A 22,879-nucleotide genomic window follows, 5' to 3' on the forward strand; every position below is an offset into this window, starting at 1 on the left:
TCAAGTTTTCAGTCATCCTCAAGATGATTTACACGGGCTTGGACACACAACAAATGACTTCAAATAATAGTTACACTATTTATGAGTAATGATTTCACATCATCTCCTGTACGTGGTTGAACTGAGCATCTACCAACTGCCTGTTTGGTGCTCAGTGCACTTCCCGTGTCAGCAGAAGAGACCATTAACAGCATTGTGGCATCTTCCGGTAGCGACATCTGCCTCTATGACTTGGGGTTCACTCTAAGTATGTGTAGTTTAGCTCCATAACCAGTGTAAGTCCTAAGTAATGTCTTTACATCTTCCTCTAGGAAACTGTGCCTATGCTCCATGTCCACAAGGTGCTGCTTTATTTTTCAGACAAAACCTTTCCCTTCTAAATATCAGCTCTACTCTGTTTTGGTCATGTTCATGTTCTTCCCTTGAACCTGCAGCTTAATAACTTCTTGGTTCCCTCCATCTAAACAGACAGCCTGTGTGCCATACACCTGAGACAGGCACAGCAGGAGAGACAAGTGAGAGCCAGGGAAGACTGGAGAGTGTGGATGGACATTAAAGATATACTAAATGTTCTTTAAGAACTGGCAGCATCTCTCTTACACAGTTTAAGCTATATCATTAGTGTACTAAAGGAATATCTAAACCACGAAAAAAAGCTATTGCCATTAATAGTTAATTTGATAGCAAAGTGCTAATTACCTTTCTCGAACAAACTCTGCCATTTCTTTCTGCATTTGTTTCCCTTTAAGTTGCTTTTGAAGAAGAATTTCAAATCCCGACACTGTATTGTTCCCTTGCGAATCCTTCTTATCAGCCTGGAAGGAAAAACAAAGTTCAACGAAAAGATACGGGGATCAAAACGGCAGACACGCAGTTCCCCATGACAGCTGCCCAAGGAGCCCGAGCCGCAGGCAGCAGCGGGGTCTGAAGAGCCCCCTGATAACAGCTGTGGTTGCAGCACCCCAGCCAACACTTTCTCTTTCCTCCTCCTCTTATTGCTTTTTTTCAATAAAAAAGGAAGCTTTACAGTTACCCTTAGCTAGCACAGGACTATGTTGGAGTTGAAGCAGCAAACCTGCCTTCCCTGCCCACGGCCTTGCAGACCTGGTGATGCCCCTGGGCTGGCTCTGCAAGTGGGAGCCCTGGCGGCTCATCCTGCCAGGAGAAGAAGGGACCCTGGAGCCGGCACAAAGGAACTGCTGGGGCAGAGGGGAGGACACTGCTGCTCCTTCCAGGGGTAACGGCCCTAAACGACCTTTAACAGACTCTCAAGTTCAACCCCGATTTGCACTCAGAAAAATACAGCCAACCTGCACAACCTGCTGTAAACCAGCAGCTTGTTCAACAGATGAGTGCCGTATGTCCCACCTTTCACTGTTTGTTTCCTACACAGCCCTTCCCACCCTTTGCTCCACTGACTTCAGGGTTGCTACAAGGACCAACACAGTCTTCTCTCTGCTACCTCTTTTCTCTCCTCTATCTGCGTTTCCTCATTTCAGAATTTCATTTCCTACCCGCTTCCAACAATGAGGCCCAGAGGACACTTCCCTAAGGACTGCAGGTTTTGCTCTAATACCCTGGGTGCTGCACATTAAATGCCACATTAATGAAAATGTGAGACTCGTAGGACATCGCACCAGGCAGCGGGCAGCTAACACAACGAGAGGAGTGGAGCTGATTGAAGAAGAAGGGCAAGTTATGTGCAGACCATGGGGGACAAGAGGCAAGTCCTGGGAGCGGAGCTATAGGAGGATAAAAGTTTGCAGAAGGCAGGCAGCTTTAAGTGCAGTTTCACTGAGAGCGAGATGTGACCAAACCCAAAGAGCCAAACGGTGGCCTAGCCTAAGCAGAACGAACCAAGCAGAGCAGTGACTTCTGTAAAGACACATGCAAACAATAAGCCTATACATCATTATTGATTCATTGCTCATTAGGATCAGAAGACTGAGAAACTGAAAAAATGTTGATGGTTTGGTAGCATGACCATTTGCAAGTATGTAAGTGTATTTTAGCAAGTTACTGCCATTACTCCTCACACCAACACTCAGCACACACAAGGGAAGTGCTGCTACGTCTCCAACAGCTACCCTTTTTTTGCAAGTTTTTTTTTTTTTTTTAAAGGAAATGTTTCAATAACTGATAGTTGAAAACAAATGTAACATTCCTAAAATCTTCATTTTTGAGGTAGTAACCCCCCCACCCCCCAAAAAACAGTTTTCCAGTGGAATATTTTTTTCTATCAGCTCCACACTTGAAGGACTACTGCATCATTTTAATCCGATACAGGATCCTGAAAGCAGAGCTAAGCACAGAAGGGCACACAGAAACACAGCCACTAGAGACTTCCCATGCTGAAGGCTGCATTAAAACTACTCAATTTAAGAGCTACTAAGGGGCCTGTCCTTCGCAAACCTCATCCTTTTAAAAAGTCATTTATGATCTGGCCTCCAGAATATCCTGTGGGAGCGAGTCTTACAATTTAACACAAAGTTTGTAACTATCTTCTTGCTTTAAATGTGATACCCCCAGCTTTCTTCTGCATCCCTAGTTCTTGTGCTCTGTGAAACACTGAAATAACATTCCCTGTCAGCCACCTTGCTACCCCCGTTCTCGCTGCACACCCCTTTTGGCTGATGTATTTTGAGATGTGCAATTTGTCCTACACCCTCCCCATCTCCAGACAGCTGACCTTGCCCTTCTGGACACTCTTCTGGCAATCACCCACATCTGAGACAGGTTAGATGGTTTCCACCCGATCTTCACCAGTGTCCTCAAGCTCCCTGGTACTGCCCTAACACACTGCATTTCAGCCCAAATTCCCCTTGTACCACAGATCAAGCTGTTTGTTCCACTTTTTTGGAAGCTCAGGAGCTGCAACATGGCATGTGGCTAGCTGCCTACTTACCCAGAAATAATCACAGTAGCTCCACTCAGAAGGTTTCAGCAACTGCTGCTCTGGCATTACGTCAGGGTGGGGGAAAGTCACACAGTTTATCTGTTGTTGTTGTTTTTTTTTTAAAAAAAAAAAAACAAAAGCAAAAGCGTTAGAAGGTAATGAAATTTAGCTGTTGATGAGATATATGCAAATTAAAGGTTATATACATGCGTTTCCAACCAGAAAATCCACAGTAAATGCATGTCAGTGAAAAAAAATTGGTTGTTGCATGGAAACAGCAGCTAAGTATTCCCAGAAAGCTCCTCTGAGCAAGCAGGAGTGTTGGCTCCAAGGAAAATAAACTACCCATTTCACACGAGGAAAACCAGCTTGATTTGGAAAGCACCATACAGGGAGTTCTCCTGGACCACTAACAAACTGTGGCAAAAATCCTGATGTGAAACACCCCGAGCATGCCCTGAACCCAAGAAATATCGTTAGCAGGAGAGAGCACTGCAGGCACTGTTGACATATTTCATCAGAAAATCTTGGCTATGTTAAGTCTGTTACAGATTTACAAAAAAGGTGTTATTTTTTTCAGCGCACAGCCCTTCCACCTATCCCAGAGACCTCTTCAGATGAAAGTGATGCTTCCTGCAAAAAGGAACAGGGTCTCTCTAAAGCCAGCTAACCTTCAGTGTGCAAAACCCACAGCAATTTGTAAGACAGCACTCATCACAGTCATCGAACAAAGGCATAAAAAAGTACAAGTGCTCATTAAGTTATTGCAGTAGAAAATGTAGCCTGACAAAAAGCACAGTGGAAGCGAAGATCATGACAGCTACTGCAGAATGTGCTGCAGAATAACTCTGGACACAGTTAAGCCCTTCAGGGCAAGTCAGCAAGAGTCAGAGCTCACTGCCAGCACATAACACTTGCCTAAAATTTCTGCTGGGCAGGCACACCAAAAGCAGTCCCTCTTATCGCCCCTGCAGGTTCCCTGGACACTAAGGGTACGTGTGTATTAATCAAGGAACCAACAGAAATGGGGGATGGAAGACTCACAGATATAACTGTATGGGTTTGTTGGTTTTGGGGTGGGGTTTTTTGGGGGTTTTTTGTTTGTTTGGTTGGTTGGGTTTTTTTTTTTTAATAATACCAGTTAATGTTCACAGGAAATCCAAACCCAAAGCTGTGGGCAAGGTTAGCGCAGCTGCACGGGCAGACCTAAAGGTAATGCTCACATGCAGTGAATCTGCCTTTGGGCTATTCAGAGGGGATCAAAACCCACATGGCAACATGCTGACAAGCGCTGACACGGTGTAAATCCAGCAAGCTGCAGCAACGCAGACAAAGCCTTTAGGGGATACAACCCTGCTGCTACGAACCCACACTGGCCCTGCTGCTGTCTGCCCATGCTGAAATTTCAGTGGCTCTCCTGTCCGTAATGCAAGAGCTTTCTCCACCGATCTCTCCACAAAAATCACTCTGCCACGAGTTTGCCAAGTCCATTTCAAAGCAGGCTGAGGACCCTGTACCTACAGTATCTTTGGCTGTCACCTCAGCTAGATCTTAAACCATGCATCTTTCCTTCCAGCTTCCTTCTAGCTCCCATCAGGCTTCAATCTGATCTGCAGGGGGTTGGAGACTGGGGCTCTCACTCCACTATCGCTTCACAGGCAGCAGCCGTGCATGGGTGAGCTTGCACCTCCAGCCACAGCCAGCCTCCACCAGCCACACAGTCCCAAGAACAGACAACAGGAACTGCTGAAAACACCTCCCCATTCCCTGATGTTCTCCACCAGAAGTGCCATGCATCAGAATGCATGATGATGACTGTGTTCATCTGCTCAGTTCAGAGCAGGATGGCTGTGTGACAAGTGCTGGTGCTCACCTTCACCCGGGCACCCAGCACCCCCGCGGCCGCAGGGGATGTGCCAGGGGACATGCCAGTGTAGTCACACTCAGCTGGGCTTGCCCATGCTGCAGCAGTGGGCCCCTGTGTCACCCCAGGGTGACCTCCAGCATGAAGCCCCTCCATGGGGGATGTTTCACTGAGGACACCTTCTGTCTCTGCTCAAGTTTTCCCCGCCTGCCTCTTCCCTGTCAGCTCAATTCTCTCAGGACAGCACCGCAAGCCCACCCTGCACTGTTTTTTTGGTCAGATAAGTTGGGTTACCTCCCCTGCTCCATTCAGGGATCACCAGATCTAAAAGCCTGCAAGCAGATCCCATCGTCCACTGGAAGCAGCCCAGGTGCTGGCACCTCTCCTCTGGGTGCAGCCAGCAGGAGCACACAGAGCTGCTCGCAGCCACGGCAAAGCTCCACTGCGATTTGCTGCCTGTTTGCCCTGGCTTAGCACCCTGTTCAGGGACTCACCCCTGCCAGGAAACTTCACAACTGATCAGCCCAAACATCTTAAAAATACCAGCTAGAAACCTTCAGCCAAATTTTCAGACCGTCCAACAAGCACCCACCTGGGCAAAGGCCAGACTGGCGTGCAAGGGCAGATGGAAAAAAGGCTCCACTTCACGTCCCAGGTCACAAAACCCCATGTCACTGCTGGTCATGGGCCACGCTGGTACCTGGCCCTGCCTCTGTGCTGTCACCACCACACCCTATTTCTCAAACAACACAACATATTGTAGTTTCACCTTCAAAAAATGAGTTCACCTCAGAACCTGTGCGGAATTGCTCTGCCATGTATCATAGTGGGCCAGCTGCTTCCATGGGTGAGCAACACTGCAGCGCATCTTCCCAGAGCAGGGGAGAATCGGGAAACAGGGTCCTGCCAGCAATGGCAGTGCTGGAGGTGACCATGCGCAGGTATGTGGTGCCTCGAGAGGTTATACAGCGTCTGGCTTTGAGCATTTCTGGCTTTAACACTGCCTCTCACCCTCACCAAATCAAAATCTGAATGCCAGCCACAGGTCATCTGGATGCCAGTCCTCCCAGCATCTCCAGCCGCCCCAGCCTGGCAGCCTGCACTGAACACTGCCCTGCACACCTGCTGCGTGGAGTTGTGTGTTCCCAAACCAACTGGTTCCAGCTGAGAAAGGACCAAATGCCTCCGTGAAGACAGCAGTGTTGCCAGGGCAGATTTCTAGGGCCCAACACTGTCACACTGGGTAACACGAAGGGTGGGAAATAGGCACCTCCTCAGTGTATGCTGCAGCCCTTACCAGGAGACTCAGCACCATCGCACTGTGCACCAGGACACGTGCGGCTGGGAGCACGTACAGTGGCACACGAGTTGTTCCCTGCAGCTTAAAAACCTGCAAAGGGAAACTGCACGGGAAATCCATATTCCCTGCTAAATCCAGCACCTGCTTCACAAAAACTAAATCTGTAACAGTTGGAAGCTGCTTATTAACTCTGTTACATCACTGATGTCTGGAGGAAGTAAATAGAGTCACTGGAAATACCCATGCTCGGACTGGTGAAGCTGTCCCACCGCGATGGACCATACGCACAGCACCATGTCCACGTGCACAGCAGGAAGAAGAACAGTGAGCACACTTATTAACAGGTGATGAGTGTAGGGTTAACTCTCTCAGAGTATCATCAGACCAAAAGCTTTATGAATAAATCAAACATCCTTCACTTCTCAGAAGCTTATACTTAATTGTCTGGAAATGATGCGGAATTGTCTGGAAAAAGTCATGAGGACATTTGGGTCTAGTATCACTTTCAAAAGGAAATTGGTGTCAATTAAAAAAATAAAATGCAGAGGTTTTGATCTTAAAAAAAAAACAAACCAAAAAGAAGGATTATTTGTGTGGTAAACAGAACCTGACAGAACTTACAGTTTTCTACACAAAGTCCCAGAGAGGGCACAAAAATTTTCAAAACTCTAGAAATATTACTAAAAATTATATACAACTGTGTAGGAAATCCTGTGACTGACTTTCCTTTCATCACCACAGATTTCTTATTATGTAAACAAGAGCTCTTGGATCTGTATTTTGGAATGTTTCTAAAACCTCTCAGGGTTTCCCAGCAGGGAGGCGAACACTGGGCTGGCACTGAGCATGACATGGCCTCATGCCAGTAGTGGAGTGACCACATCTCGCTCCCCCCGCAATCCTCCCTCTGGAATGCTCCTTTTCTTTTTTCTAGAATCAAAAATAGCTGAAAAAAAGCACTCTGGTTTGCCAGCTTAGACCCACCAGTGAGCTTTTTGACTGATGCCAGAGACAGCCAAAGCATCTCACGAAGACGTCCCAACATTCAGCAGCATTAAGAGCTGTGTCAGTCCCACGGGCAGGGACACCCCCTCCCTGTGCCGCTCTCACCAGCCACATCTCTGACCGCCAGTCAGGCGACCTGCAAGATCCAAATTCAAACAACAGGACAGACCATCGCAACGCTAATCTCTTTCAACAATGCTGACTAGCCAACAAGGCCTGAACAAAAGCGTGCAGAAGCTATTACGGCTGTAATTGCCAGTAAGAAACAAAACAAATTAAAACACATAACTAATGGAATCACAGAACTTTAAGAGAAAACAAGGCATTATGACCTGCATTACATCTGTGCAGGCTCCACTGGGACAGCCAAGGTGATAATCAGCCTCACCATGATATTAAATCCCCACCCAGCCTTTTCACTAATAAAAATAATGGCTGTTGTCAGCTTGCAACAAAGCAAAATTAATGACACGACACCAGCAAGGCGTACTCCAAGTATAAGCTAAGCAAACATGCCAGAGGACAGCAGCCTGTCCTTCCAGTGCCCCTTGACGCAAGTGGCACCTGGAAACGTGTGTGAGAGCCACTGGATGGCCACGGCTAGAAGAAGGTACGCAGCCAGAGGGGACATGTTGTGAAAAACACAATGAAAACAAAGCTCAGTGAAGGGGGGCGAGAAGAAAACCAGACAAGCAACACAAATGGATTCATTTCTCTTGACAAACCTGCGGTGTACCAAACTCAATAAGTAGATTCAAATACTTTTGCCTGTATACTGATCGTGAGCAAAAGCAATTATACCCTTAGCAACGAAATATTCCAACTCCTATTTCACATGAGTACATTGGCAGTGATGGCAAAATTGGCCGTTTGCGTTGTAGGTGGCTCTTGACTACGTCTGAGATGCAAAAGGGTGACAGAAGAACAGTCACAGGGAGGCAGATGAGCGCACAGGATTTGCACGAGAGCAGTGTGCACAGGAGCAAGCAACTTTGTTGGGCTGGACATGCACATTCATTTAATGGATTTCAAAGTCCTATGAAGGCTTTGAAGTGGCTACCAGCACTCACCAGTACATGAGACATTGCCAAGCAACATGAATAAAACAAGAATAATTTGATCAAGGCTTAGATAATCAACTACATGTTTATTACATAACACACTATATAAATAAATGAGCAGACAGTGGGCGAGCTTGCTGAGCCGTGGTAAAGTAACTAAAGCAGGGCAACATTCTTGCTCATTTCTTCAACCTAAAAATGCAGATTATTTTTCTGGATTTCTGCACATCCACAGCATCTTAAACACAGCACAGCTGTGCAAGAACACCTGACTTCACGATCTGATTTACAATTTCAGGTGAGACCTGAAAAGTAAACCAGCGAACTCCACTAGATGTAATGAGTTCACCTGCCAAATGGGACTGTTTGGGCACAACCACACAATGCACAGGCCAGAGGAGATCTCCAAGGAGCTCAGGCACAGGCAAAGGCACAGTTTTAACTACCCAGACAGGGAAGCCCAGGAATGCCTGGACTGTGTCTAGGTAGCTTCAACACCATGTGTTTGCACGTGGAATTAGTGCAGCAATGGCACAACAGAATGGGAGAACAGACAGCTGAAGCCATGGTTGTTAAGGAAGTCAATTGATATGCTTCCTGTTTCAAAGGGAAGATTCTGCGACAAGTGTTTAGGAGCCCTCTTTATTTGGCCTATCTGTAGAAATGTTCAGAGATGATTCCGTCACTGCCTGCCAAAACCGGATTTCTGACAGTTTCTGCCACGCAGTCAGCCCCAGGGCAGAAGGGAGAACCGCACTGAACACATAGCATAGCCTCACACTGTGTTCATCACATCGTGTCAGGTGCAGAGCACAGCAGCAAAAAACACAAGTTACTGGATGTAGGCTGCTCCTCTTCCCATCGGCAGCATGTGCTTATTTATGCATCCAACATACGCAATACAAGTGCCGGCATTTTCCAAGCCATGACATATCTTGACAAGGCACTAGAGCATCCTCCAGAAAGAAACCCACAATCAGAAATACTGCATCATCACAGAGGCTTCTTGCTCTTGCAGTGAGACACGGTTCTGTCCCCAAGTCAACACACCCCCATACATTCCCCATTTAACTCTCCCTCACCTACGGTAAAGGAGCTCCAGCTTCCACAGGTAACTCATGGCCAGAGAGACAGCTCTTCAGGAATCAGGCAGCAAACTATCCAGCCTAAAACTAATGAGAGCACCTTGAAAGTCACTGCAAAAATCAACAAACACCACAGTCTTGCACTGCTGCTTCCTAAGTGAGGATCAATAATTTCTGCAAGCACCAGTTTCCTAACAGCCTCTGATGCAACCCAGCTGGCTTTTCCCTTCCAAAGGAAGCAGACAACACAGTGTTGGTAACATCCATCTACCAAAGAGAAAACACCATATTCTTCATCTTGTTGGGGAAATACAAACAAGAAATACTCCAGCTCCCCCCTGCCTTCAGGATTTTCAGAGGCTGTGCTCCTAAATGGTTATTTGGATGTAGAGGAGGCAGGTGCATTCCCAGGAAGATGGGAAGGAACTCCCACTCCTCTGCTGAAAGCAGTGAAATGGACAGCTAGGCTGCAGGCGCTGGTCAGGCTGGACATCACCTGCAGTTCACGTATCACAGGATTTCAGTTTGTGGGAGGTCTGCTGGACTGAAAACCCCAAAGTTAATCACAAAATCCCCCTCCGCCAAAAAAAAAAAAGACTCTGCCTGAGCACTGCTACAGAACAAAAGAAACCATCTGACAGTAAGCTAAGGACGTGCCCTGCAGCTCTGTTAACAAGAACATCCCAAGGTCAGCTTGACCGCTAGGAGATGGGGAAAATGTACATTGTTTTACAGTTTACGCTCTGTATGAGAACTGTTTTTCACAAAGCTTCCTTGATGCAGGCAATGGCTTGGAGCAAACAGCTGTTAAAATTAGCTTGTTTTTGTCTGTCTGATGCATCGCACTTGAAAGCTTTGGACTTGTGCTGAAGAAATGCTCAGCCAATGATCCTGACATAACACACAACACTTTCTTGCTTTGCAGATGCTACCAGATGGCACACAGGCCAGCAAATAGACAGTGAAAACCACCCTCAGTGAACAGCCTGACTCCTCACCCCTGAGTGCAGCGAGTATTTCAGAGATACAAGCGCTCTCACCCTTGCGCTGCGCCCTGCCACCCACCCCGGGACCACATCTAGTCCCTCTGGACACTATGTTCAGCACGTGGCTTGCTCCGGGCCCTCGCACCTGGGTGGCCTGGGGCTGCATTAGGTGGGTCGGACGCATTTCCAGCCCTGGCCGCCGCAGACCGGGCAGTCCTGCCGCTGTCCTCAGGACATCTGCAGATCTGTCCCAACCAACAGATCCAGACTTCCTTCCCGAGGTCCTGCTCTCTCAATACACTAGGAACAGTCACAACACATTTTTGATTCACAACAGCTGATTTCGACAACCAAGCAAACTGTTGGAGATATTTCTTTTGCCCTCAGAAAAGTGTCCCCGCACGACAGTGACTGCCCTGCACTGCAGGGGCACCCGTGCTGCTCCTTCCGAACCCTCATCCCTCCTTCCGAACCCTCATCCCTGGCACCAGCAACCAGGGAATCATGCCCATTGGTGAATAAATCAACAGGCTGCTGGTGACAAGAACCTCCCCCTCGTAGTAACAGTTCACAATGATGGATTACATTAAATTATTCCTTTTGTTCTCACAGATTTTATACCCTGCTAATGCCTGCAGCTGTAAGCATGTTTATTGGCTCTCCTTTATCGCTGCAATTTATCTGCTCGTTTATCTATTTTATTATTTCCCTTTAAACAAACCTTTGTATTCCCAACCACTTTCATTAATCTATTTTGATTTCCTTTCCGTTTCTAAACATCTGTTCTGCGCTGAGTAGCCCAGAAGCATAAAGTGTGTTCCAGACGAGGTCACCAGGCATGCAAAAGATATTAATGTCTGTAAACACGACACTGAGAACATCTTAATTAAGTCAGCCATATGTAATTAGCAAAGTTAAAAGCAAAAGCAAGATTAACTTCATATTGAAACCTAAAAGCATTGCCTATACTTCCCATCAGAAATCTTCGCTTGGACTCTCTGGCACAGAAAAATACCTTCTGACACCTCGCTGGGGACAAGAGCACCGGCTCTGCCCCGGCACGGCAAACGGCCCATCCCCGCAGCCTGCGGCTCCGCCACCCCCGGTGCCCCGCCAGACCCGGAGGCCGCCGGGCCGGGGGCTGCCGGGCAGGGCGCGCTCCCTCGGGCCCCGGGCGGGCCGCCAGCCGCTCGCAGCGGGGTGCTCCCCTCCCCCAGCCCGCCCTCCCCTCCCGCCCGGAGCCGGGGCGACAGGGACCGTGGCCGGGCCCCCACCGCCTCCCCGGGTCCCTGCCGCCTCCCCGAGCCCCCGGCCCGCGCAGCACCCTGTCCCCCCGCGCTGCAGGCCCCGCCGCACTCACCGTCAGGCTGCTCTCCTTGCTCTGCCGCCGCGGCGCCGCCGGGGACCCCGGGGCCTGTGGAGACAAGCGGGGCGCACCGTCACGGCCGGCCTCGGAGCCCAGCATGGCGGGCGGGCGCTAGGCGGACCCCATGGCCCGGCGCGCGGCTCGGCTCGGCTCGGCGCTCGGCTCCCCCGCTCGGCACCCGAGGGAGCGGGGGCGGGGCCAGCGCCCGGCGGGGCCGCCCACCCTGGCAGCCGCCAGCTCGCGCGGCCAATGGCGAGGCGGGGCGGGGCGAGGGGCGGGGCGAGGGGCGGAGCCCGCTCCCGCCGGGCCGGGGTGGCTGCCGGGCCCCCGCCGAGCCCCCGCGGCAGCTCTCGCCTCCGCCGCGCCGCGCTGGGGGGTGCGGGTCGGCACCGGCGCGGTGCTGCCCGGCGGCCGGCCCGGGAGCAGCGGGAGCTGCCCCGCGGCGTGCGAGCCCGCTCCCGGCAGCACCCGCTGGGCCGCGCCCTGGGGCCGCGCCCCGTGTCCCCCGGCCCGGCACCGCGTCCACCGCAGCCGCCGCGGGGAGGAGCGGGGCCGTGGGGCGCAGCCCGGCCGGGTAGCTCCCGCCCCTCGGCCTGCAGCCCGCAGCCCGCCGGCGGGCGAGCTCGCACCGGCGGCGCCGCGCCCGGGGCCGGCCCCCACGGGAGCCTCCCACCGACAGGGACAGCCTGCCCGGGCGACCCCCGTGCGCGGCTGGGCTGGGGCAGCGGCCCCGGCCGCGCTGGGCCCCGTCCCCGTGCGGCAGCAGTGCCCGCGGGCCGCTCTCGGCAGCCGGGCACCGGGCCCGGCCTGCGCCCCGCACAGCGCCCCGCACAGCGCAGCTCCAGCTCCGCGCCGCTCTCGGCGGCGGCTTTTCCCCCCTTGCCCTGTTGCCCCGGTCTGTGGCTGTGCGGGCCGAGTGGCTCGCCCTCTGCCTGCGTGGTGGCTGCGACCCCGGCCCGAGAACGCACCCCGGGGAAGGCCCGCAAGCTGCTGTGCGCGGCAGCCAGCCTGTGCCGTGCCAGACAGAGGCAGTCAAGGCAAAGCGGCTTAGAACGGCCCAGGACGGGCAGATGAGGAGAGGGACTGGCCAAAGTGCATGAGTTTGAGGGTGCAGAGAGCAGCTTCTTGCAACCAACAGCTGGGCAGACGCTTTCCGTACTGAGAACTCTTCTGCAAAAGCAGCCGCAGCTCCTAGGCAAGGCAGGCTCCCAAGCGGGCGCGGACACAAGCTGCTCTTAGAATTAATGGCACCAGCAGCCAGTTACAGATTCAGAACTAGCTACAGGTTCAAAGCAGGAAGGAAGCCAGGACTTCAATTTGGAAAAACCTGTAATAAAGGAGCAGTGGAAAGAAATCATCCCGGAGGCTGTTGACACGGATGAGAAAAGTCATAAAAGGGACTTTTTTGTTGGTCTGATGGCTGAGTCAGCTGAGCAAACCAGTGCATGGCAGTGGACTCCCCATGCGACTCAGATGTGAATTTCACCAAGAAGGTGACTATAAACTTTAGTCACACTCAGCACCATAAAAATGGAGAGTGGCAAATATTGCTACAAACCAAGTTCTGGGGGAGTCAGTTAATCTGACTTGTGTACTAAGCCAACTGCAGAAACATTTGTGAATCAGATACCTTGAGAAATTATTTTTTTTGCATGAGGTTTAACATAGCTTTTTTTTAAAGAAAGTCACAGCCTGCAAGCTTATTTGGGTTCTCCGAGGGCATCACAACAGACATGCGGACAGGGCTGTCTGGTAATGCACTACCTCAGTTTTGAAAATGCTTTTGACCTGGTTTAGTTGCCCAGCCTGTGCAAACTGCTCAGGGATGAAGCAGCACGGGCAGTTAAGTGCAAGATGTTTGATGTGGAAGGAACAGGGAGTCCAAAGTGCTGGCCTGTATCGTGGGAGATGCCATTAATCCACTGGTGGGGAAGCAAAACCAGAATTGCTGACTTAGCTAAAACAGAACACATGAGGACAAGGCTGAAGGCCACTACCTAGGAGGCAAGGGGTGAGAAAGTAGGTTGAGGCAAAGAGGGACAGTTGGCAGACAATACAAAATTTAGACCAGGAAATGGGGAACATCAGAGGGACGCTGAGAGCAACAGGCAACCCAGGTCAGCATGGCAGCAGCACACAAATGAAACATGCATTTCACTGGGAGTATTTAAGGAGTTGCACTGCAGAAGAACCTACCAGTTAATACAGAAATGAAACAGAGAACTCGGCTCCGGTACCATCAGGGGAAAAATGCCAGCAGGCAGTGAAGCACAACCAAACGGGAGTGCAACCCACTAGCTATTCAACTGTTGCTGTTTCGGCAGGGAGCGAAGTTTCGTGGGAGGAGCTGGAAGAGGGCCCAGAGCCCTGTGCTGCATCTGCAGACCTGCAGGGAAGACCCTCCCAGAGACATGAAGTGGTACAAGAAAAAGTGCAGGGATATTTCTTGAAAACTTGGACAAACAGGCAGGGGAAACCGGCTTGAATGCTAGCCCGGGGGTGATGCGATGGGTGAGGCACAGGCTATGTAAGGCACAGGCTATGTAAGGCACAGAGGAGGGCCTGCAAAAGGACACGCAGGAATGATGAAGTAATTGAGAAAAAAGCTTCAGACAAATTCTTTGTGTATACTGTCTTTGGGAGGGAAAGCTGGAGCTGCGAGAAAATACAATGAGACACAGAGATGGGCAGATGTGCAAGTCTAGAGAGGGGACTGTGCTGGAGACAGCCCCAGGCTTCAGGCTGGAGTGGCAGGAAAATTTGTTGGGTTGTTAACAGTGACTGAAGTGGCCTGGTGGATTTTTCAGAAAGGACTGATAGGACAAAAAAATCCAAACTATCTTGGCATTTTGTACTGTTTTACCATCTGGGCACAAAGACCTAATTTTTCTAGATGCAACAAATCTCTCTGACCTGACAGTTTCTAAAAGAAAATGACTCTTGCACTCCCGCTCTGGGCAGATTCCTAAACTACTTCAGTGAACACCCCTTTATTGGATACCTCCGTTTGGCTTTTTCCCCAAAACTTACCTGGGGGTCCCCACTGGCTTTTCGGAGGCTCATATGACCAGAGTCGAGCTGGTGTATTGGGGTCCCAGAGATGTAGTAGCCATTCACTGTAAGAACAGAATGGACAGTTAGCAGGCTTGCTGCTGTTAGCAAATGAACAATTGCACGTTTTAAAAAATAATCTCGTAATTGAATATACAGATATAAATGACAGTGCCTTTTTTGAGTCACCAGTGTTCACTACCTCCAGCCTAAGAAGCTATGGATGCTTCTCCCCATTCCAACAGGCTGGCAATGTGATGTGTTAGCTCCAGCCCAGGAAGACCCCAGAACTGGACTCTACAGAAGCTCAGCCCATGCTCCCGCTCCGCCTCTACGATCCTGCAGCAGGCTTTTACCAGGCATTGTGACAGGAGTTACTGAGCTGGAAAGAGCCAAGAAAAAGAGACTCCCAAACTCAAAATAGTTCCTGTAGTACTGTTTGATAAAATGATCTGTTGGAAGAAGCAGGGTTTTGGGTTTGCGTGGCAAGGCTTTGGTGGCGGGGGGCTACAGGAGTGCTGCCTGTGAGAAGCTGCGAGAAGCCCCCCGTGGCCGATGGAGCCCAGGCCAGCCAGCTCCCAGCCGGACCCGCCATTGGCCACAGCCCAGCCCAGCACCGATGGCAGAAACTTGGGGAGAGCGGGTTGAAGAAGGGGAAAAACCCTGCACAACACCAGCAGCAGTCAGAAGAGAGGAGTGAGAACAGTGAGAGCAGCCGCCCTGCAGCCCCCCGGGGCAGGGCAGGAGGAGGCAGGAGGGGCTCCAGGTGTGGAGCAGAGGTTCCCGGGCATCCCGCGGGAAGGCCCTGGCCGGGCAGGCTGTGCTCCCACCCATGGAACCCACAGGGGAGCAGGTGCCCCCCCGCAGCCCGTGTGGGACCCCTCGCCGGGCAGGGGGTGCCCGAAGGAGGCTGTGAGCCTGTGGCCCCACGGGGAGAGGAGCCCAGGCTGGGGACCCCCATACTGGGGCTGGCTGTTCCTGGTGGATGGCACCTGCCGGAGGGACCCATGCTGGAGCCGTTCATGGAGGACTGCTGGAGCAGGGGCAGTGTGAGGAGCCCTCCCCATGAGGAGGGCAGAGACAGCGTGTGATGGACTGACTGCAGCCCCCGTTCCCCATCCCCCTGTGCTGCTGTGGTGGGAGGAGGGGGAGAAAACTGGGAGTGAAGTTGAGCGCAGGACGAAGGGAGGGGTGGGGGGAAAGCGTTTCAAGATTTGGCTTTTATTCCTCATCACCCTCCTCTGCTCTGGTTGGTCATAAATTAAATTCATTTTCCTGAGTTGAGTCTGTTTTGCCTGTGACAGTAATTGGCGAGTGATCTCCCCATCCTTACTTCGACCCATGAGCCTTTTGTCATATTTTTCTCCCCCCATCCAGCTGAGGGGGGGAGCGATAGAGCAGCTCAGTGGGTAGCTGGTAGCCAGCCAGGGTCAACCCACATGTAAAAAGCACTGGTTTAATGGAGACGGGCTTTTCATGTCAAGAAAGCAACCCTTGTAGGATGTTTATGGTTCATGTATACAGCTGTAGGTTGCTTTGTTTATGGAATATACTGAGCAAAGAATAATGCTTAAAGTAGGGTTAAAACAAGATACACAACTACATTACAAATCCTTTGGTCACAAAATGTACAACCTTCAAGCCTAATTCCCACTCAGCTCTATTGATAAAGAGGGGCATCAGTTAAAAAAAATTCCGTGAAAAACATCTAGACTGCATTATTTACTGTCAGCTGGCAGCAATGGCCTTTATATTTAACACTTTTTATTCTAGAGTAATTTTTGCTTTGCTTTGTCTCTCTGCAGTACCCAAAGCTTTTCAGTACAATTATGCAGCTGATCCTCTTTTGCTCCATTCCCTGCAACTTTGGGTCAGGGCAGAGGTGGAGGGGTCAGCCCCGCAGCTACCCCACGCAACAATGCTTCATTGTGCACATGCTCTGCGTGAAGGAGCTACAGCCAGCCCACGTTCCTCTGCAGCTTTTTGCTTCCCCTGCCCAAGCAGAAAGCAGGACTGGGAAAGGCAGCCTGTCCTTCCCTGACAGAGCCCGCAGCCCCGCTGGCTCGCTGGGTCACTGCCTCCCTGCTCCAAGGAAGGAAGCCATCGCCACTCTGAGCAGACACTTCAGACGACCTGATGCACGAGGAGGGAAACAACAGAGAGGAAGATGTATCAGAAGGGCACTTTTTTTCACTTTTTGTTTACTGTCCTACACTCACATGACCATGTACGTTAAGTATACATCCCACGTAATCACAGCATTTTCCTTTGCTCCGCTGAGTGGCAGAAAAGCAGATTCACCCAATGCAGTGGTCAGGCACAGCATCACACAGTACCTGCAGAACTCTTCTGTGACACAGGGCTCTTTGGAGTCCCAGGCACACTGCTTGGCCTCTCCCAGGTCGTTTCTGTTGAAGGGAAACATCAGTGTAAGGGTGATGGAGGCCTTGCACACACCCACCAGAGTTACGTCTATTACACACATACAAATGGATCTGACCCTCAGTGTTCTCTGAAGCAGGTTCTTGCTCTGTGATGAAGGTGCCTGCAGGTCCCTGCACTTCCCTTCTCCCATCTCTTTCTGCTGTCACTCCCCAGCCCTGGCTCCCTTGGCAGCCAGCTGGGATGGGTGGAAACAGAGCTGGAAAGGGAGCTGCATCACTGGTTCTTCTAGCGCAGGTCTGCCTCAGGGCTGTGCTCTGCGAGAAAGCAGGGATACAGCTGCAGCACAGATCGCTGCCTGTAAGCTGAGAGCCTTTCCAGGTGCAATTAAATCAAGCCCGGCCTGGGGTCCCACCTGCAGCCCACTGTGGGTATGGAGAGCTGCCTGGCCACAGCTGCTGCAGCACAGCCAGCCATGGTCCTTACCCGGGCAACAAGGACCGCGCCGTGCAGTGCCTTTGCATGCGCTCTGCACGAAAGGCGGCTGTGAATGACTCAGAAATGTGGTTTAAGTGACATGTACACAGACTGTAGCAATTTTTTTCCTTCAAAAAAGCTATTTCCCTGGCAAATTTCCTTTTTTCCACTTGGGTCCTTCAGCAGCTGGGATACGCAAATGTATGTCGCACCAGTTTTGATACTCAAAAGACTGCTGCTGCTTTTCCCCTCTCAGTTTCCTCTGTAGTTTAACCATTCTGCTCATTTTCTCTGCAAATGGAAAATTACTTTTGACCACATGCTAAATACAGAATATTTAATTGCAAAACTTTGTGAAAGTTTCAAACAGCAGACAGTGGGGTTAGAACAGCAACTTCTGCAGAAGTCTAGCTGGGAAGCCCAAGCCACCATTCCTTTTGAATAAACATGCTGGTACCAAACCAAATAAACAATACTATTTGCCAACGTCAAATAAGAAAATAAGCAAGTCAGTGTCATCAAGTCAAAGGACTACTTCAGCCGCTTGGTTTGGAACGGTCATTTCGAACATCCCAACCAACAGCCATCTAACCCTGCCAAAGCCTGAAATCCTGCGTCTCAGTATTCCAGATGAACATAGCCCAGCAGTCCTGGAGCAGAGAGGCTGAGGGCGCTGCTGGCTGTGACAGGTTAGGGTTGGCAGTCCACACTTCCATCGGGGCACGTAAGGCCTCCTGACCTGGGTGACCACCCATTTGAGCAAAAACCAGGATGCTAACAAGTTTCAAGAACCATAAAAGGCCTGTTAGGTAAAGAAGGGTATACTGTTTTATCTTATACTATCTCTATATATACATTCATGCACATATATACACATACAGATGTCCTCAAGGGTTGTGTTACATTCCTTATTACAGGAAAGGACTCAGGATTACGGATCCCAAATGGAGGAAGGTGCCATCCCCCACACCTGTGATGCCCAAAGCCTGGAGACACACACCTTGCTTTCCCTTCTCTCCCCTTCTCCCAAGCCACAGCATGCTTTTTCTTGCAAACAAAAATACTTTGAGATTTTATTATTTTTTTTTCATTGCAAGTACAAATCCTGGTGGACTAGAAGCTTTGATGAATCAAGGGGAACTATTTAAATTTTACTCACTTTTTGTGAATTGGGTAGTAAGTTAATAAAATCCACGCTAGGCCATGAGAAAGAACTGGAATGTGTTTTAACTAAATGGGAGGAAAATCAAATGCTAAGAGTTGTATTTTATGAGTCATCTTGTCTTGGCTTAAAATACATGAGTGCATGGTTAAATAAAGACAAATTCTAATTTACATTTATTGTAATGCAAAGGTAAACAAACGTGCTACCTACCTTTATGGTAGATTTTTTTTTCCCCTAATGTAAACTGTTGATTAATGAATAATGAAAGTAAGTTGAGTTGAAGACAAGTGTTTTAAAGAATGGCTTATGGAGATCTGTGTGGTGGGGCTGTGATGCCCACTCATGCTTATGCCCAAGTGCAACCAGTGGGGTAACATGTTTTTGTCAGAGCTGACTGACATTAGCAGTAAAAAAAGTTACCTTCATATTTGGCTTGGGGTTTATAATGCAAGCTTGTCTGTCTGCAATATTTTTGCATTTTTGAGACCGTACAGAGGAATGTACTTAAAACCCCAACAAACACATTTGAAATATAATGAATCTGTTAAAATTACCAGCTGCTTCTTGGTAACTGGCCTCTACTTTGTCTGCTAGCTGCTCTAGAGCTGGTGTGAAGTGCCTAACGCTTCCCCTCTGCCATGCGGAAGGCCCAGATACGTAACTTCAGGGCAGAAATTTATACATGAAAGAGCAGTGCCCAGTGGTTAGCATATTTGTGAATACAACCCAAAACACTCAGCGTCTGGGCAATTTTTTTTTAAAATAGAGTGATTGTGGAGTTATGCACATTAAAAAGAAAACAAAAAAAATGCTATAAAAAATGCATAAAATGGAAATAACATCTTCTATTCGGTAGGAAACGCCACAAAAGAGTGGCTTTAACCCCATTTATTTTGAGTGCTAGGAGGAAAAAAAAAAAACCCACATCTGTACGCTAACAGAATCATTATTCTGGCAGCCCAGGCAGGGACAGGAGGGAACCTCGATCAGGATGCATGCTGTGCCATCTGCTGGAAGCAACTCCATTTACCAAGATAATACTGTAACATGACAAATGTCTGCAGCTTAGTCATGATTAGAAGTGAATGGGGGTGGGCTGTGTGTGATCATTTTCCACAACTCCACAGAAAAGGCTTGGTGAGAGACAACACCTTGTTTGATATTCCCAAGGCAGAGTCTCATCTTGGAGTACCAAATGCAGCGTTTGATCTTGGTGCTTGGAAAATCTTGTAACCCTGTGGTGAAACAATGGTCGCTGCTATTAAGAACAGATTCAGTATCAGACAAGATTTTACATCCCACTCAGTTTTCCAGAGAGGATGCTGGGGTCAAGCTAAAACCTCAAACTCTGGGAGAGTGTAATTTAGCACTGGCAGACCAACGCTGACAAGCTCTGTCCTCCCTTATCAGCCACAAGTTAATTATTCTATTTAACCAACGAGGGGAATAATCAGTAGTTTTCTTGTCCCTCTCTGGACTGCAAAGGAGGTCTGTGAACAAAAAGAAGTCCTGCAGCCCTGGGAGATATCTGGAAATTAGTTACTGAACAGCAGGGCAGCAGAAAGCCACTTGTTCAAACTGAAATGACGTGGCAAGAGGAAAAATAGAAGACCCAAGCTACACATGCCAAAAGAACCAAAGAGGGTTTTCACAGATGTGGTTAAACATTTCCTCCCAAAGGAAAGCGGAAACCTGTGCTGTTTGGGGCAAGAAGTTCACTTTGCATCTGTTCGGCAGAACGAGAAATAACATGATGGGTCAGGCTTTCAGAAAGCCACACACCCTGGGACATCGTGTTAGTCAAGAACCACAGTTTCTGGGGAGGTCCCAATGCAGGTGATTTCTGTGATCAAAGCGTAGCAGCTGGAGAAGGAATTCTGTGTCCCTTCTCCGTGAAGCCAGTAGTGCTCTGAGGTCAAAGCAGTTACTTTCCAGCCTGAACATACAACACCAGCCAAACATCAGGACTTTAAGGTCCACCATAATCCCTCCTGAGTGTGCTTAGATTGCCTTCCAGAATGGATTTAGTACCTCTGAATGGTGTCATGTGTAGTGCTACTTTAGGAACTGAATGCTCCATAGTTTCTTTGCCCAAACTACAAGAATGTGGCACAGGAAGCCCGAGGGCCCCGGGTCTGCTTACTGCGCAGAAACTTACCCTGGTCTTACGCGTCTGTAGTAGCTACTGTGGATCACCCAACTGCTGGTGCTCCCTCACGTCTTTGGAAATAGGTTTGGAGTTTGGTTTGGTTTTAGCAGCAATAAATCTGTAATGCTGAGCAGCTCCAAGCCCAGTTTCTGCCCTGAATAACACGAAGCTGTGCGGGCTGCACAGGTCACTCTGGCATGGATGAAGAACAGCCACAGACTGTCTCTCTCCTTAATGCCACAATAAGAAACCCTGGAAGAACCCAAGATGTTCCTGAAAACATGCAGAATTAGAAGTGATATTTGCAGTAGGGTAGAACAGGCCCCGCAGCCCTACCTCATCTTTTTGGGGGTTCACTTTGCTTTTGCCAATGGCACGTAGCAATCACCTGTCTGTGCAGACCGTTTGCAAACCTCCCAGCCTCCCTTTGCTGCTCCACTGCATCTCCATAGGCTTTCAGCAAGGTCTGTGGCCTGTCTGTGGCGCCCCAAAATGCAAAGATTGGTGGAACCTGTGAGTCGAAGGGAGTGCAAACAGCCCCGCGCTGGAAACTAAGGTTCCCTTACAGCGCAGTACGGCACCCCCAGCCCAAACCTCCCGGCTGCCCCAACCGCCACGCGCCGGCTGGCTTTGCTGGGAGTAAACTTCACCTCACTAGCGGGAAGCAAAGCACTGTCCGTTATCTCCCCTTTCTGATGAAGATCTTCCCCACATCTGTGATGAATCAGAAAGGGTTTCATGGCACTTCGTTTCTTGGTATTTTGTGTGGGAGAACACAGCCCAAAGGAACGGCGGGGGAGCGGGGGAGTTCGTGCCTGTAAGGAGAGGAAATCACCCGCAACGCCTGGAGACCAGAGTAAACCTTTCAAAACACTAGAAGCAGTTGTGTGTGAACGTGAGCACAAGGAAAACACTTTCCTCCTTAATCTGTAGAGGATGTGTAGCACAAGGAAATTTTGTTTCATTGGAATGAGGAGGTCTCACCTGTGCATCATTCACAGAACTAACTCCAGACCAGGAGGAACCATCTTGGCTCTCCCCTCCTGACCTGCAGACCAGAGTCCAGGGACAATCCTGATGTAGAAGAGCAGCTCTTTTGCCTCTGTGCTCCAGCATTTTGGTCCAGTGAACCCTGCAGCACTAAACCTGATACTGGCCTCCTATAGCAACATCAGCTCAAAAAGGCCAACCAACCAGTCCATGCACGAGCCTCTGAACTGTGACATGGTCCTCTACACAGTGTCCTCGCATGGCACTGCAAGGTCACACTCCTCCACGGGCCTCCCAGGACCCTGACCTTTACTTCCATCCTCACACCTAATGAAAATAGACAAGAAAAGCAGGTAGAAGTGACAGAGGCAAATCTCTCTGCACCTGCGCAAAACATGAGATTCAACCTTGCAAGTGCTGAAAGCAGAGCATCACGTAGCGTATGAGTTTGTTCGGGGGGGGGTGGGTGTGCAGTGTCAGAACTGGAATCCAGCTCTGTCCCATAGGCAGTCCAATAAAAAAAAAAAGAGACTGAGGCTGCCATACAGCTTTTACCCTCGGTCCCAAAACAGTGCTGTGGAGACAGGCTCCATCCGAGAGTTCTTGAAATCTTCTGTCCATGTGTTGAGGGTTGAGGTGCTTGTCACTACCTCAGCAGCACAGGAAAAGCTGCAGCTGACAGCAGTCCTTACTTGATATTTCAAATTGAGCACGGAGACCTGTACCGTGCCCCTCTTTTACTAACACCATGTAACAAAAGCAAGCCCTTCATTGCAGGCTTAGTAGTTATAATAATGCTATTTCCAGCACTCCCTGAGACACACTTTGTTCTTCTAGGTTTTAGGCCACTTTACCAGGGTGAGTTTCTGTATCACCCTTTTGACAGGGCATCCTGTGTCAGAGGGAAGCTGTCACTAAAAAGCTTTATCTGTATAAGAAAAAAACATGTAATAAAAATGCTTGACATCTCTTCGGTGTTTCCACAGATGAATTACTATTTCAGCTGTAGTTCATAAGTTTGGAGTAGGTGTTGACCGTAGCTAGTGACATATGAAAGAAAAATCTTGACCCACAGACTAAATCCTTCCAAGCTCCTTAACTG

General features: G+C 49.7%; 1 protein-coding gene across 2 annotated transcripts in view; it reads right to left on the reverse strand.

The window, feature by feature from the left end:
* Window positions 1-22,879, reverse strand: part of GAS7 (growth arrest specific 7) — a 98,535-nt gene that overhangs the window by 24,374 nt on the left and 51,282 nt on the right. For both annotated transcript variants that reach the window (XM_037409042.1, XM_037409033.1), the window contains exons 3-7: window positions 16,951-17,022; window positions 14,594-14,679; window positions 11,558-11,611; window positions 2,906-2,995; window positions 700-815 (exon numbers count right to left, since the gene is read on the reverse strand). In XM_037409042.1, coding sequence (XP_037264939.1) covers window positions 700-815; window positions 2,906-2,995; window positions 11,558-11,611; window positions 14,594-14,679; window positions 16,951-17,022 — 418 coding nt within the window. The remainder of the gene's footprint in view (window positions 1-699; window positions 816-2,905; window positions 2,996-11,557; window positions 11,612-14,593; window positions 14,680-16,950; window positions 17,023-22,879) is intronic.

This window comes from Falco rusticolus, chromosome 1 (genome assembly GCF_015220075.1).
Source record: "Falco rusticolus isolate bFalRus1 chromosome 1, bFalRus1.pri, whole genome shotgun sequence".
NCBI classification, from domain to species: Eukaryota; Metazoa; Chordata; class Aves; order Falconiformes; family Falconidae; genus Falco; species Falco rusticolus.